This window comes from Macrobrachium nipponense, chromosome 12 (genome assembly GCF_015104395.2).
Source record: "Macrobrachium nipponense isolate FS-2020 chromosome 12, ASM1510439v2, whole genome shotgun sequence".
Taxonomy (NCBI): domain Eukaryota; kingdom Metazoa; phylum Arthropoda; class Malacostraca; order Decapoda; family Palaemonidae; genus Macrobrachium; species Macrobrachium nipponense.
The window spans coordinates 88,504,825-88,518,695 of NC_087205.1; the positions used below are offsets into that span (position 1 = coordinate 88,504,825).

At 38.0% G+C, this 13,871-nt stretch overlaps 1 protein-coding gene across 5 annotated transcripts in view; it reads left to right on the plus strand.

The window, feature by feature from the left end:
• LOC135224639 (Fanconi anemia group J protein homolog) overlaps positions 1-13,871 on the plus strand; it is a 1,012,503-nt gene that overhangs the window by 935,296 nt on the left and 63,336 nt on the right. For all 5 annotated transcript variants that reach the window (XR_010316790.1, XR_010316791.1, XR_010316792.1 and 2 more), the window contains 5 exons: positions 824-985; positions 1,832-2,020; positions 2,503-2,727; positions 4,879-5,063; positions 6,455-6,577. Coding sequence is in view for 2 of the 5 variants with exons in the window: in XM_064263852.1 (XP_064119922.1) it covers positions 824-985; positions 1,832-2,020; positions 2,503-2,727; positions 4,879-5,063; positions 6,455-6,577 (884 nt within the window). In the remaining 3 variants the exon portion in view is untranslated. The remainder of the gene's footprint in view (positions 1-823; positions 986-1,831; positions 2,021-2,502; positions 2,728-4,878; positions 5,064-6,454; positions 6,578-13,871) is intronic.

Genomic DNA, 13,871 nt, shown 5'->3' on the forward strand with positions numbered 1-13,871 from the left:
GAGTGACTTTGCCAAAGTGTTAAGAGATGTAAAGGCATTACCAGACTGAATCTCCTTCAGGCATACTGTATAGATTTCATCATATTTATAGGCAGACACGCATTGTGTATTATTACGCCAGAATTGATTTATACCAGTGGGATTAGCAACTACAAAATTGTTTTAGATTATCTTAAAAATCACTTTTAACAAACTATTTTCTTTTGTAAATTATATTAAACTGGTATAAATATTGTAGAAAATTGGGTCCCTGTAAATGTAGGTTTTAAAGGGAATGAGGACAGTGCTTTAGCAGTCAAAGCTGCAATAACTAAAACTAGATCAAATATACTTTTTCTCTTGGTGATTTATTACTTTCACTTTTGTAAATGGCTGGCATTGTCGAATAATGAATCTGACAGTAAGTAAAACAGAATCAATCAAGTGTTGTGTTTGGTAGAGTTCATCTAAAAGGAACAACCACTGTGAAGTAATACTATCCTATTTATCTTTGAATTGGTCACAATTGTCTCATTCTTGATTATTTCATTAATAACCCACATGACCCAATTCCCAAGTGCAGAACAAAAGTTACGTTTTCAGTCAACTAAGTGTTTTGAGTATAGACAACAAATCCTTGAAAGAAATTTTATGAGAATCTCCTTTTTTTAACATTAGAATTTTAGATTTTCAATAGTATATTAAATAAGATTTAATACATTCATTAAGGACACATCCTTGGGCTATTGCTACTTCAAGTAAAGAATTTCAAATGTTGTGATCTGGTTAAACATTTTACTGATAGAAATAATGATATAACATTAAGGTTCTGTATATTCTCTAGTCTCAGGCACTGTCTGCACTCAATGGATGGATAGAGTTGAATAAAGATAACTTAAATGATTACAAGGAGTTTGATCGTTCAGGAAGAATCCTCAGTGGCACTGATATGGTGGCAAATCTCACAAATCTAAAGATTGGACCAGACAGATATGAAGAACTAAGGGTAAGCAAAAGAGAATTCACTTATTTTTAAATTTTAGCATCTAATATAATTTTATGTTATTAATAGAATGTGTAACGTTATCATTCACTTCTCAAACTTTGGTATAAATTTGTCAGCCTCATGTTTGGGAAGAACTTAGATACGTATTGATACACATTCCTTACACAGCAGTGTAGGCTGTCAATCAGTGATCCCTCTAATGGGGAGAATTCTTTAACATGTCCCTAGCAATATGCCTTGTGTTTAACTTGCCATAGACAAATTAGGTCTTTCTTAGCTTAGGTTTTCAGTTTGCATGTGTAGGTTTACTTTGTAAAGTCACTCATTAGAAATGTCCAGTTTTATATTTTCAAGTTGTATGGGGTATAGGAAACTTTTTTATGAATTATTCCCTGTAAGGGGTACTCCCATGCATCAGTACACCTCACGTGCTGCACTGTAAGCATTACTTAATGTTCTTTACAGTGTCTCTTCGTCCCCTAGCTGCAACCCCTTTTATTCATTTTACTGTATTTCTGTCATAGTATCTTTCTTCCATATTCTTCCATATTATCTTTCACCTTCTTCTGACAATTGTTTCATAGTACAACTGGGAGTTTTTCCTTTTGTTAATCCTTTCAAACCTCCTTTACTCTGTTATCCTTTCAGTGCTGAATGACCTTCTAGGTCCCTAAATTTTATATGCCTTCTTTCCTTCATGAATTACTTGTTTATAGCATTTAACCAGCATCTGAATGTTTACAGAATACAATAACTTGTGAGAAAAAACCTGTGATGACAGGGAATGGCATTTTGTCATAATTTCTTCTTAGGGATCAAAGCTCTAAAAATAAATTTTATTTGCAGAAGTGCTTTCAAATAGTGTCAGCAGATCAAGACCCAGATGAAAATGATCCACGTCTAAAGGGCCCAACTACAATATTTTTGAAATCTCTCTTCCTTATGTTTAATTTCCTTTACATGGATGGTATGAAATTCAGAAATGATTATCGTATAGCACTTGTAAGAAAACAAATTAGAACTACTGGCAATCGTGTAAGTATGAAAGGTTTTGGTCATCTATAATCATAGGTTTTTTTTGTATTCATACATATTAAGCCATTTTTCATTGTGCAGTTATTATGCACTTTTAAAAGATGTCCATTAAATTCTGCCGGAATGTTTTGTACTTCATGTACAGAATCCTAAATTCATTGCATCGGATTTTTATTTTTGTACATGTACTGAGTGGTACATATTACACCGGCCAGAATTCCAGTACGTACTACTGTATTTATTTTCTTTATCTGGGGTTTTAATTTAAATGGTATTCTGTTTTGGTAACAGTGTCACACCTCGAAGCATTGACTCTTTGGACTGAGTAAGTTAATAAGTTGTACTTAAATTACTGGTTGAATTCACACCGAAAATGCTTGAACTAAGGCTTCATTGTCCCAGTTTTTAGAGGTGTATCTTTTACTGCTATGGATTTTATTTAAAACTAACAAAAGGTTAAAGTTTTTCTTACTTTATTTCAGGATAGAGGTGGATACTACAGGAAAGGTAGTAGTTCTGTTAGCTGGGAGTACTTGCTACATTTTTGGTGCCTTAATCCAGCAGTAGCATTCTTGTCAGTTGGAGAAAGTGTCCGGTCAGTTATCCTTACCTCTGGAACACTTTCACCTATGAGCTCCTTTCAGTCAGAACTGTCTGTTCCTTTTCAAATTCAACTTGAGGCTAATCATGTTATTGACAAGAACCAGGTAGTGTACACGTATATTATTCCTTACTTTCCTAGCTAATTTGTAGTTAATGGTGTTCTCTGTATATCTGTCATGCCTTCATTTTTTTGTAATGCCCAGAGAGCTCACTGGACTTTTTAATATTATTTGTTTGTTTGCTGAAGAAGAGTACTTCTAGTCTGTTAAATACTTTACCTATGAATTTTGAAATTTAATGTTGGATGTAAGAATAAAAAAGCATATCAGACAAACTTAAAAATAAATATACTGTACTGATTGCAGTTGAGATATTTCACTTATTTTTTATTTTATTTAAATGAGCATGCATGCACGGAAAAAGTGAAAAAATCTATTATTTGTTAAGCAAGCCTCTGAAGAGAATACTTCTGTGAAAAATATACTGTATAGTTAAAGTAAAACAGGTTTAGGCAAATGTGCATTTTATCAACTTTTGTAACACTGCACAAAAGACTACCCACAAGTTTTGTAGACTTGTAATATACTAGGTAGTGTAGTATTGTATCACTTCAACAGAATATGGATGCACAGCTGACATTCTGCTAAACAAGTAGCAAAACATTACAGTTAACCATTGATATAAATGTATGTTTCCATGAGTTTTATGGCAATTGTATAAGCCCTTTAGCTGACTCACTTCAACTAGAAATGTTGAAAAATGAGCAAGTTTGGTCAAACAAATATGCATAAAGAAATATATGCATATTTGTCTGTTTTATTTTTTAAATGCACACAAATCAATAAATATATATGTATGTTCCCACTTTGGTGGTCGCGGGTTCGATTCTCGACCATTCCATTGAGGAGTGAGAGATGTGTATTTCTGGTGATAGAAGTTCACTCTCGACATGGTTCGGAAGTCACGTAAAGCCATTGGTCCCGTTGCTGAATAACCATTGGTTCCATGCAACATAAAAGCACCATACAAACAAACGAACAAACAATATATACGTATGTATAAAAAGTGAAAACTCAAAATATACGTTTTCAAGTAGTATTGACAAACTTTGGACAGCAGCATCTTTTTTTTTTCTTTTTTTTTTTACAGCCATAAAAATTTTAAATGTCACAGACAACATACATAGGATTGGAAATGTAGAGGAAACCAAAAATTCCTAAGTACTCACAGTGTTTTATCATTTACTGTTCTAACATTAATACTACTGTTAAAGCTATTTTTATTCACAAGTTTTAGATTTTTTAAAGGTGCAATTCACTGGAGAACTACCAATCATTGCTTTGTTGTAGTGACCCCAGCATTTTTATTTCTGAGCTCCCAGCCTTATATACATAATTGTTTTTCATAGTGATTAGAGGCTCCTATAGATCTCATGTCTTAATGCAGTAGGATAATATATTAAAAAAAAAGTCAATCTTGACCCAAAAGTCTAAAGTTGTTAAAAGCACTACTACCAAGAGGACAAAGAAAGTGAAAACACTGCAAGAAACAGTTTGAATTGTTAGATTTTTTGGACTTGTATGCTGAGGTTGGCTGCCCTTATGGCAGTGACAAGTTAACTGCAGGGTTTACATGTATGCACAAGAAAGAAAAATCAATTAATGAATCCATGGCTGCAGCTAAGCTGGCAACAGTGGCACTGCATCATTTCTGAAATCCTTCTCCCACACTCCTGTGGAAATGCAATGTTGGAATGCATATAAAGATTATAAGAGAAGAGCTTTTGCCAACTGAGAAGCAGCTGACGAGTTTCTGGACACAACTGAGAAACTTACAGAAGGGATTGAATATTTGAAATTATTCAAGGATATTTATATATAATTCAAATAATCCTTTTTCCCATTAGGAAGAAGTAGGATTTGCCTCTTACATCCAGCAGGTGGATTTGCTTGGTTTATACAGTTTTGTACAGAAGTAATGATTGCACACAAAATTTATTGATTTGTTGGTACAATACAGCGTTCTATTTACACACTAAAGAATGTTTGGTGTAAACTTGAGGGAAATCATGTGGTATAGGATCATGACAGCTTGTTCACATTTAGTGTGAAAATGTTTTCTTGGTACTATTTTATAGTTGGTATAATAGGTTATTAACCAATTGCTGCTGAAAATCATAGTAGTACAAGTATTCAAATTATATTTAACAAAATGCTGTACAGGAAGAGTATGAATCAAGTAGCCATGTATTTCAGGTATGGGTTGGAACAGTCGGTAGAGGACCCACTGACCAAGTTTTGCAAGCGACTTATCAGAATACAGAAACATGGCAGTTCCAGGATGAAATAGGAAGGCTTGTGCTAAGTGTATGTGAAGCAATTCCACATGGAGTTTTATGCTTCTTGCCTTCATATTCAATGTTGAACAAATTATACGAAAGGTAAATTATAGAATGAGAAGATACAATAATACTGTACATGTACCACTTGCATGGTTATAAAAATTAGCTTCTGGTTATAGAGACCACCAAGCCTACAGGCATGTATGGTAAACCGGGTACTATTTAGTTTTATGGAACGCCTATCCTCATAAATGTAAGACTAAAGAACAGTGGCATTAATGATACTTTAGGATAAATAAGACCCTTTTTAGCATATTAAACTGATAGTACATTGTTATAAATTACACAAAAAACCCATAAGGTTTATGCTAAGTGCTGTTGTCATTGTCTGAAAGAATGAGACTAACAAGGCTTAAAGAACAGTGGAAAGGAGTGAAGCCAAATCAGAGAGAATTGTTAGACTTCATCTTAAAGGAGGAGAGGGTTTTATAATTAGGAAAAATAAAGTGTGTGTTCCTTCTCCCAGGTCTATTAGACACACTCAAACATTCTAATTTACAGTAGCTTAATATTGATTGTATGTGAAAAATACAAAGAGGAAAATATTAAACAATTGGCTTTGTTGTGTAATTAGTGATGTTATTACTTAACAGTTAGGTTATTATTATTATCATTATTATTGTTTAATGCAGATTATTATAAAATCATGAGAACATTCTACCAAGTCAGATGAAAGACCACTAATAGATATGTGAAATAGATTAAGTGAAAATTTTACATTTCAGTACATAAGTACAGACATTTTTTTTCTTAGCTGTTATATTTAGGCTGATTTATATTGGATTTTTTCTCAGCTGTTATATTTAGGCTGATTTACATTGGAAAGATCTTAAAACATTTCCACATCGCATGACTGTTTGGTTTAGTTTTGTAAAGTTGGTAATCCTTGTAAAAGATTTGCATTTGAGGGAGAGATTTTGATAAAGGCAAATACTTTAGAGGACAAAAATTTAGAGAAACTGTACATTTTTTCTGTTTGCTGTACATCTCCTGCACATCAGGCTAGATCTATGATATGTGTTAAGACGAATTAGTTGTAATTTTATATTGCATACTATTTGAAGTATTGTTATTCATTTAAATAGTTGTTTATAAGGTAAATATTACTTTTACAATTACCCAGAGTTTCATCTGTAACTTTTATGTTCTCTAAGGGGATTCATAATGGAGTATGCCTTGTATGGCATACTGAAGCCTGTACTGAAGAGTGTTTGTAGCATCACTTTAGACCTAATTGAATTTTCTGCTCTTTTCACTTTTCACTTATTCCCCTTGGTTTCTCTCGCATGGCCGTCCAACTTCTTTCATTTCACCTTTCTCCAATTTTCACTGTATTTTAAAAGAAATCTTCGAAGTGAGCAGTAATAGGGTCTAGAATTGTGCTCTTTAAATTCATTTATAATAACATGAAGTAAATGGCATATTTACAGATGGCAGAGTACTGGATTGTGGGATGAAATATCAAATCGTAAGATAGCAATAACTGAGCCTCGAAAAAGTGAAGAGTTTGAATCAAGCTTAAGATTATTCTATGATACTATTGCAGAAACAAGGTAAGAATGCTCTTCAGTATGAAATGTTTAGAGATTAAATATTGTATACTACAATTATATGTTTAAGGGGGCCGGCCGGAACCCCTATATCGGTGGTATAGGGTGAAAAATGCAAAGTCATGAAAAAATTTAAAAATGGAGCTTCATATGGCAATTGAGAATACGTATACGAAATATTTCGTCAAAATTCCTCTTACTTTCGTAGTTACAAGGTAATTAGTAAACATAACTCAATAAGCCTAAAACATTCATCCGTACAAGAAAACTGCAATATTTCTTCTGTTATCGTAAATTTTTATAATTATTGGCAAAGAAATTGTGAGAAATGGCATCTGTAGAGATTCCTTGGGCTCGCAGAAGCGAGTATCTGGTTCAACCATGGATCAGTGCGACCATAGACTTCAAGTAGATTACATGTTCGAGTTTCACCTCGTGACTTTCGCTTGCTTTCACATATGTTTATGTATGTTTCGGCAAGAAGTTCATCATGCCAATGAGGAAAAGACAAGGAAAACATCTCGCTAACTTACAGACGAAGAAAATCGCTCAAGCATTATTACAGAATATCATAATATAGCGTAGTTAGTAAGAGAGAGGGGAGGGTTGCTTAGTAACGCCCCCCACCTTCTTGCCTGACAGCACACGTCACACTATGCCCAAGGGGGTACGATCTTTGAGCAAAGAGATCTTCATTTATGATAAATACATAGTTTTGGTTTTTTAATACCCAAAATGGACTATGAAATTCATAATAATCATGATTTATTAAATTGCCTTTGTAACAAAAAAAAAAAAAAAAAAAAAAAAAAAAAAAAAAAAAAAAAAAAAAAAAAAAACAAAAAAAAAAAAAAAAAAAAAAAAAAAAAAAAAAAAAAAAAAAAAAAAAAAAAAAAAGAGTACATCTTCGAGTTTCACCTCTGACATTCTCTTGCATTTATGTTTGTTTATCTTTGTTTCGGCAAGAATGTCATCATGCCAAAGAGGAAAATACAAGGAAAACATCTCGCTAACATACAGAAGAAGAAAATTCACTGTAATAAGCTGAGTTAGTGAAGGTGAGAGAGGGGGTTACGTAGGAAGGAGTGCCCCATCTTGCCTCAAGCGTGCCCCAAGCTACGATATATGAGCAAAGGGATAATCTTTTATGATTAAATTATGATAAATAAAATAGTTTTGGTTTATTAATACACAAAAAAGAATATTACATTCATAATAATCATTATTTATTAACATTGTCTTTATAGAAATACGAAGGAAAACTTTGAACGCCCGTATCTCAAGCCCGTATCTCAAAACTATACTTATTGACCTTCAAAGTCTATCTCCTCACTTAGTTTTAAAGCTATAACATTGGAATTTGGTATATAACTCAGAAAGACATTATCGAACCTCAATATAGCCTTTTTTCCAATTTTTGTTTCGTCTTTTTTTTATACATTTTTTCTGTGATTTATAGGGTTTATTTTTTTACCATATTGAAAAATTCATATCTAGCAAAAAAACAAAATTACTTTTAGAAAAAAAAACTCCTCATTCGATTGGTAGGTCTACATCAGGTCTATATACGGTAGTAATCCCAGGTCTTAATATTAAATATCAAGGGAGGAGATAGAATTTTGAAAAGTGGTTATTTTCGGGATAAATCGCCCTGGCATCACAAAACCGAAGGTCAGAGGCAAAAATCATATGCGGTTTGGAGATGTCCCAAGTCACCTTATTAAGTGGTATGAATGTCAAAGTCCTGTCGTTAAAAACGGCATTAGCCGGCCGGCCCCCTTAAATAACTAGATAAAGACAACTTGGTTTAAGGGTGCCGGTCGGCTAATGCCATGTTTTAATGACAGGACTTTGATATTCATACCACTTAATAAGGTGACTTGGGACATCTCCAAACTGCATATGATTTTCGCCTCTGACCTTCGGTTTTGTGACGCCAGGGCGATTTATCCCGAAAATAACCATTTTTCAAATTCTATCTCCTCCCTTGATATTTAATAGTAAGACCTGGGATTACTGCCATATATAGACCTGATGTAGACCTCCAATCGAATGAGGAGTTTTTTTATAAAAGTAATTTTTTTGCTAGATATGAATTTTTCATTATGGTAAGAAAATAAACCCTATAAATCAGGAAAAAAAATTTATAAAAATAAAGACGAAACAAAAATTGGAAAAAAGGGCTTGATTTGATTGTTCTATAATGTCTTTCTGAGTTATATACCACATTCCAATGTTATAGCTTTAAAACTAAGTGAGAAGATAGATTTTGAAGGTCAATAAGTATAGTTTTGAGATACGGGCGTTCAAAGTTTTCCTTCGTATTTCTATAAAGACAATGATGATAAATAATGAATATTATGAATGTATATTTCTTTTTTGTGTATTAATAAACTAAAACTATGTTATTTATCATAATTTAATCACAAATGATGATCCCTTTGCTCATATATCGTAGCCTGGGGCACTGCGTCAGGCAAGACGGGACACTCCTTCCTACGCAACTCTTTCCTTCACTAACTCGGCTTATTACAGCGAATTTTCTTCCTCTGTATGTTAGCGAGATGTTTTCCTTGTACAGTATTTTCCTCTTTGGCATGATGATTCTTGCCAAAACAAAGATAAACAAACGTAAATGCAAGAGAATGTCAGAGGTGAAACTTGAAGGTGTACTCTATTTTTACAAAGACAATGTTAATAAATCATGATTATTATGAATTTCATATTTTTGGGGGTACTAATAAACCAAAACTGTTATTTATCATAAATGAAGATCCCTTTGCTCAAAGATTGTAGCCTGGGGCACAGTGTGACATGTGCATCAGCCAAGACTGGGGCATAACTTACTACGCAACCCTCCCTCTCTCTCTTCACTAACTACGCTAATATTGTGTATAACAGTGGACCCCCCGTATTCGCGTTCTCCAGATTCGCGGACTCACACATTCGCGGATTTCTCTCGGGAACGTTTCCCTGCATTATTCGCGGAAAATTCGCGCATTCGCAGTATTTTTTTCTACGACATAAATATCCACAAATTACTGGTTTAATGTATGACACTTACCTGGCAGGTATATATATAGCTATATTCTCTGCCTTCCTGGCAGAAATTTTCAAAACTCGCGGCAAACGCTAGTAACCTATTAGTAGTTCAGGAACCAACCACCACCCCGTTACCGTGGCGCTAGTGCTAGGAACCGTTCCCAATTGGGCCAGAGTTTTCTCTGCCAGCCGAACCGCAACATTGTTGGTGGTTCCCTGCTAGGATTTTCATTCTCGTTGCTGACTTTTCATGGATTTTTGGTATTGTACTCGGAAACGTTAGCTTGGCATTCGCTTTGGATTGTTCTTTAAGATGTCTGATACTGGGAGTATGTTTAGAGTGTGTGTAAAAGAGGGGTGTAAGGTAAGATTGCCGAAAGCTTCGGTCGACCCTCATACCATTTGTAAGAAGTGTAGAGAGAATGTGTGTACTTGGGTGGGGGGGAGAATAGGTGCTTTGAATGTGAGAATTTATCAGAGAAGGAATGGAAGATATTTATGAAATATGTTGAGAGACTTGAGAAAGATCGTGTAAGGAGATCTGTTTCTCGTAGTGAGAAGTCAAATTCTTCTAGTAAAAGGAGTGAATGTATTTTCCTCCTCCTGCTCCTTCTAACGTAGAATTGGTAGTTCCTTCTCCCCAGGTATCTCCTGCGCCCGCTGCTGTATCGGAGGAGGCGAACGATACAAATATTGTGAAAGTGTTCGCTGCCCTTGCGTCCATGGGCGACCAGATACAGCGACTTACAGATAAAGTTTAGTGCTTTTTCGATGCTCCTAGAACCTAGACCTCTGCAAGCTCCCTCCGACCCAAGGGAGAAGGCATGTCGACAGGTCGAAGGGAGGCGAGAGAAGGTTTTGTCACGGTCATCGTCCCTTCGAACAGTCCTGTTGCAAGTTCCCAGGCTGTTGCAGTTCGCCGCAGAAAAGGCGTAACTGGGAAGTGTGCGTCCTCGGATGGTTCGACTTCCGAGCGGGAACGTCGGTATGCAGTTGTGTCTCGCCCCCTCAAGAGGACTTTCAGGACATCAACTGCTCTCGAGAGACATGCTCAAGATCGTGAGGCTTGGAGTAGTCCTGAGGTGTTGTCCTCCTCGGAAGACGGGACGCAGTTCGATCAAGAGGAAAGGATTTTTCGTGCTAAAGAGGACTCAGGGCGCACTGGCGCTATACGTCCTTCTCGTCCTTGGATTTCGATGAGAGACTCTCCTCCATCTTCTTGTGTATCTTCCCCTCGTCTTTCTCCGTCGGGTAGAGTACAAGATCGCTCTCCGTTAGGTCGCAGTCCCGCTCGTAATCCTTCTCCTTCGTCCTCTGCCATTCAGGAAGATAGTACGAAGGGTTTCTTAAGGGAAATGCAGTCCCAAGCTGGCAGTTCTGTGAAGTCTTGGTTGGGATGCGCCTGGGCAAGCATCTTCGAGGCGGAAGGACGATTTCCTTCCCATTAAGTCTTCTAAAAGGGAAGACAGGGACGCGTTCGCCGAGGACGCAGGGCGCACTGGCGCTACGAGGACAGGCGATCGCTTGGTTATGCAGGACGCAGAACACAGGAAGAAAATAGTTTCGGAAGAAGCAGGACGCAAACGTCAGGACGCGGGACCAATTGTGGACGCAAGACGCAGGCGACAGGAAGCAGGCGTGTCTACGATGGACGCAGGACGGCAGGCGGCAGGACATCGAGAGGCGTCGGCAGGACTGCCGACTCCTCGGTAGCCGCAGGACGCAGCGGCAGGAGAACGCTATTCCGTCAACGAAGCGTCAACACGACAAGATTTGTTTACAAGACAGTTTCTTCAGCAGAAGAGGAATTGGAATTAATTGAGGAAAAGAATACGGAACCTTCTTCAGATTATAAGGTTCTGACTTACGTCTTATTTCTATTTTTTAAGAATGGGGAATTTAAACCGACCAGCACTCCGTTATCTCCCTTATCACAGTTTTCCAAGACTAGGACTCCAAAGAAGTCCTCTTTCCTTAAGATGACAATTGTCAATTTCGCGAAGAAGGCCCTTCAACGTGTGAATGACTGGATGAAGGATAAGAAAGAAGCGGGAAAATACTCTTTTGTTTTTCCACCAGCTAAGTTAGCATCGAAGTCGGGAGTATGGTACGCTACTGGAGAAAGTCTAGGCCTGGGAGTACCTGCCTCCTCCCAGGGGGACTTCTCCAGTATAGTAGACAGCTCACGCAGACAGGCGTTACAGTCTGCTAAGGTCTGGTGGACGTCTTCAGAGTTTGACCATCTTTTTAAAGGGATTTTTAGGACTTTCGAAGTCTTCAATTTCCTGGATTGGTCTTTGGGAGCACTAGCGAACTCCCTAGAAGAAGAGGATTCGCAGGATTTAGAAACAGCTAAGAGCATTATGTCCTGCATGGACAAGGCTCTGAGAGACGGAACGAATGAACTGGCTTCGTTATTCACAGCAGGAGTACTAAAGAAGAGATCGCTGTTGTGTTCTTTCGCTTCAAAAGGAGTTTCTAACTCTCAGAAATCGGAGTTGCTGTTCTCTCCACTTTCGAAACAGCTGTTTCCGTCAGAGGTGATTAGGGATATAGCTCTCTCCCTTTCTCAGAAGGCGACTCAAGATCTTCTCTCGTCTTCAGTTAAGAAGTTCTTACCATCAAAGTTGGTTAAGAAGACTCCAAAGGATACTAAGCCTTCGCAACAGCCCTTTCGAGGAAGAACATTCGCTCGACCCGCCTTTAGGGGTAAGAGAGTACCCACTAAAAGAGGAGCCAAGACCACCTCGAAAGAATGAGAATTCAGTCCTCCAGACGACAGTGGGAGCCAGACTTCAAGGTTTTTGGGAAGTTTGGCAGAACATGAAGGCAGATCCCTGGGCTGTCAACGTAGCTCGGGAGGGTACAAGATTCCTTTCTTGAAGAGACCTCCTCCTCGCAACATCTTCCGAGAGCCCTCGGGGCAAATTACAACGATTTAGTGAAGAAAGCAGCTCTTTGGGAGCAAGTAGCTTCCATGCTAGAGAAAGGAGCCATAGAGCCTGTTCTGGATCACGAATCTCCGGGATTTTACAACCGTTTGTTCCTGGTTGCAAAGTCCTCGGGAGGTTGGAGCCAGTTCTGGACATAAGTCAACTGAATCTTTTCGTAGAAAAGACCAAGTTCACTATGGAGATGAACGATTCAGTACTGGCAGCGGTACGTCCAGGGGACTGGATGGTGACCCTGGACTTACAAGACGCATACTTTCATATTCCGATTCATCCAGGAAGCAGGAAGTATCTAAGGTTTGTGATTCAGGACAGGGAGGGTCTTTCAGTTCAAGGCCTATGCTTTCGGCCTTTGCACAGCGCCTCAAGTGTTCACGAGATGATGTCCAATGTGGCGAGATGGTTACGTTTTAAGAGGGATCAGAGTGTCTTTTTTATCTGGACGACTGGTTGATAAGATCCCAATCAAGAGTCAATGTCTGGAGGACTTGAGTCAAACATTGAACTTAGCAAAAGACCTAGGTCTGGTAGTAAACATGGGAAAGTCTCAATTGGATCCCTAACAAACAGATAGTTTATTTGGGGATTCAGATATCGTCAGTGACTTTTCGGGCTTTTCTGTCCCCCGAAAGGCAAGCCCAATGCATTCGGAAGGTGCAGGACTTTCTAAAGAAGGACCGATGCTCAGCAAGAGAGTGGATGATCTACTGGGCACACTCTCTTCGCTAGAGAGGTTCATTTCTTTAGGAAGACTGCACATGAGACCTCTACGTTTTCCTGAAGGATTCATGGCCAAGAAAATTGCAACCGGATTCCTTCCAGTTTCTAATTCCTGCCGAAGTAAGGAGGAATTAAAGTGGTGGCTAACTCCAGGCAGGTTAGCAAGAGGAATGTCGCTTCAGCAGAAGAGCCAGACCTCGTCTTGTTTTCCCGACGCGTCGGACGCGGTTGGGGAGCGACATTAGGCCTTCAAGAGGTGTCGGGACTTTGGAGCAAGAAAGAAACAAAGTGGCACATAAACAGGAAGGAACTGATGGCAATTTTCTTGGCCTTGAAGCACTTCAGAGAGTTGATTCGAGACAAGACAGTGCAGATCAACTCGGACACACCGCTCTGGCATACATCCGCAAACAAGGAGGAACTCATTCTTTTCCCCTTTACAATCTGGCAAAGGAAGTTCTGCTTTGGGCGGAAGAGGAAAAGGTCGTGCTACTCACCAGGTTTATACAAGGAGAGAAGAATGTGAGTGCGGACCTGTTGAGCAGAAGAGAACAACTTCTCTCGACGGAGTGGACGTTGCACAT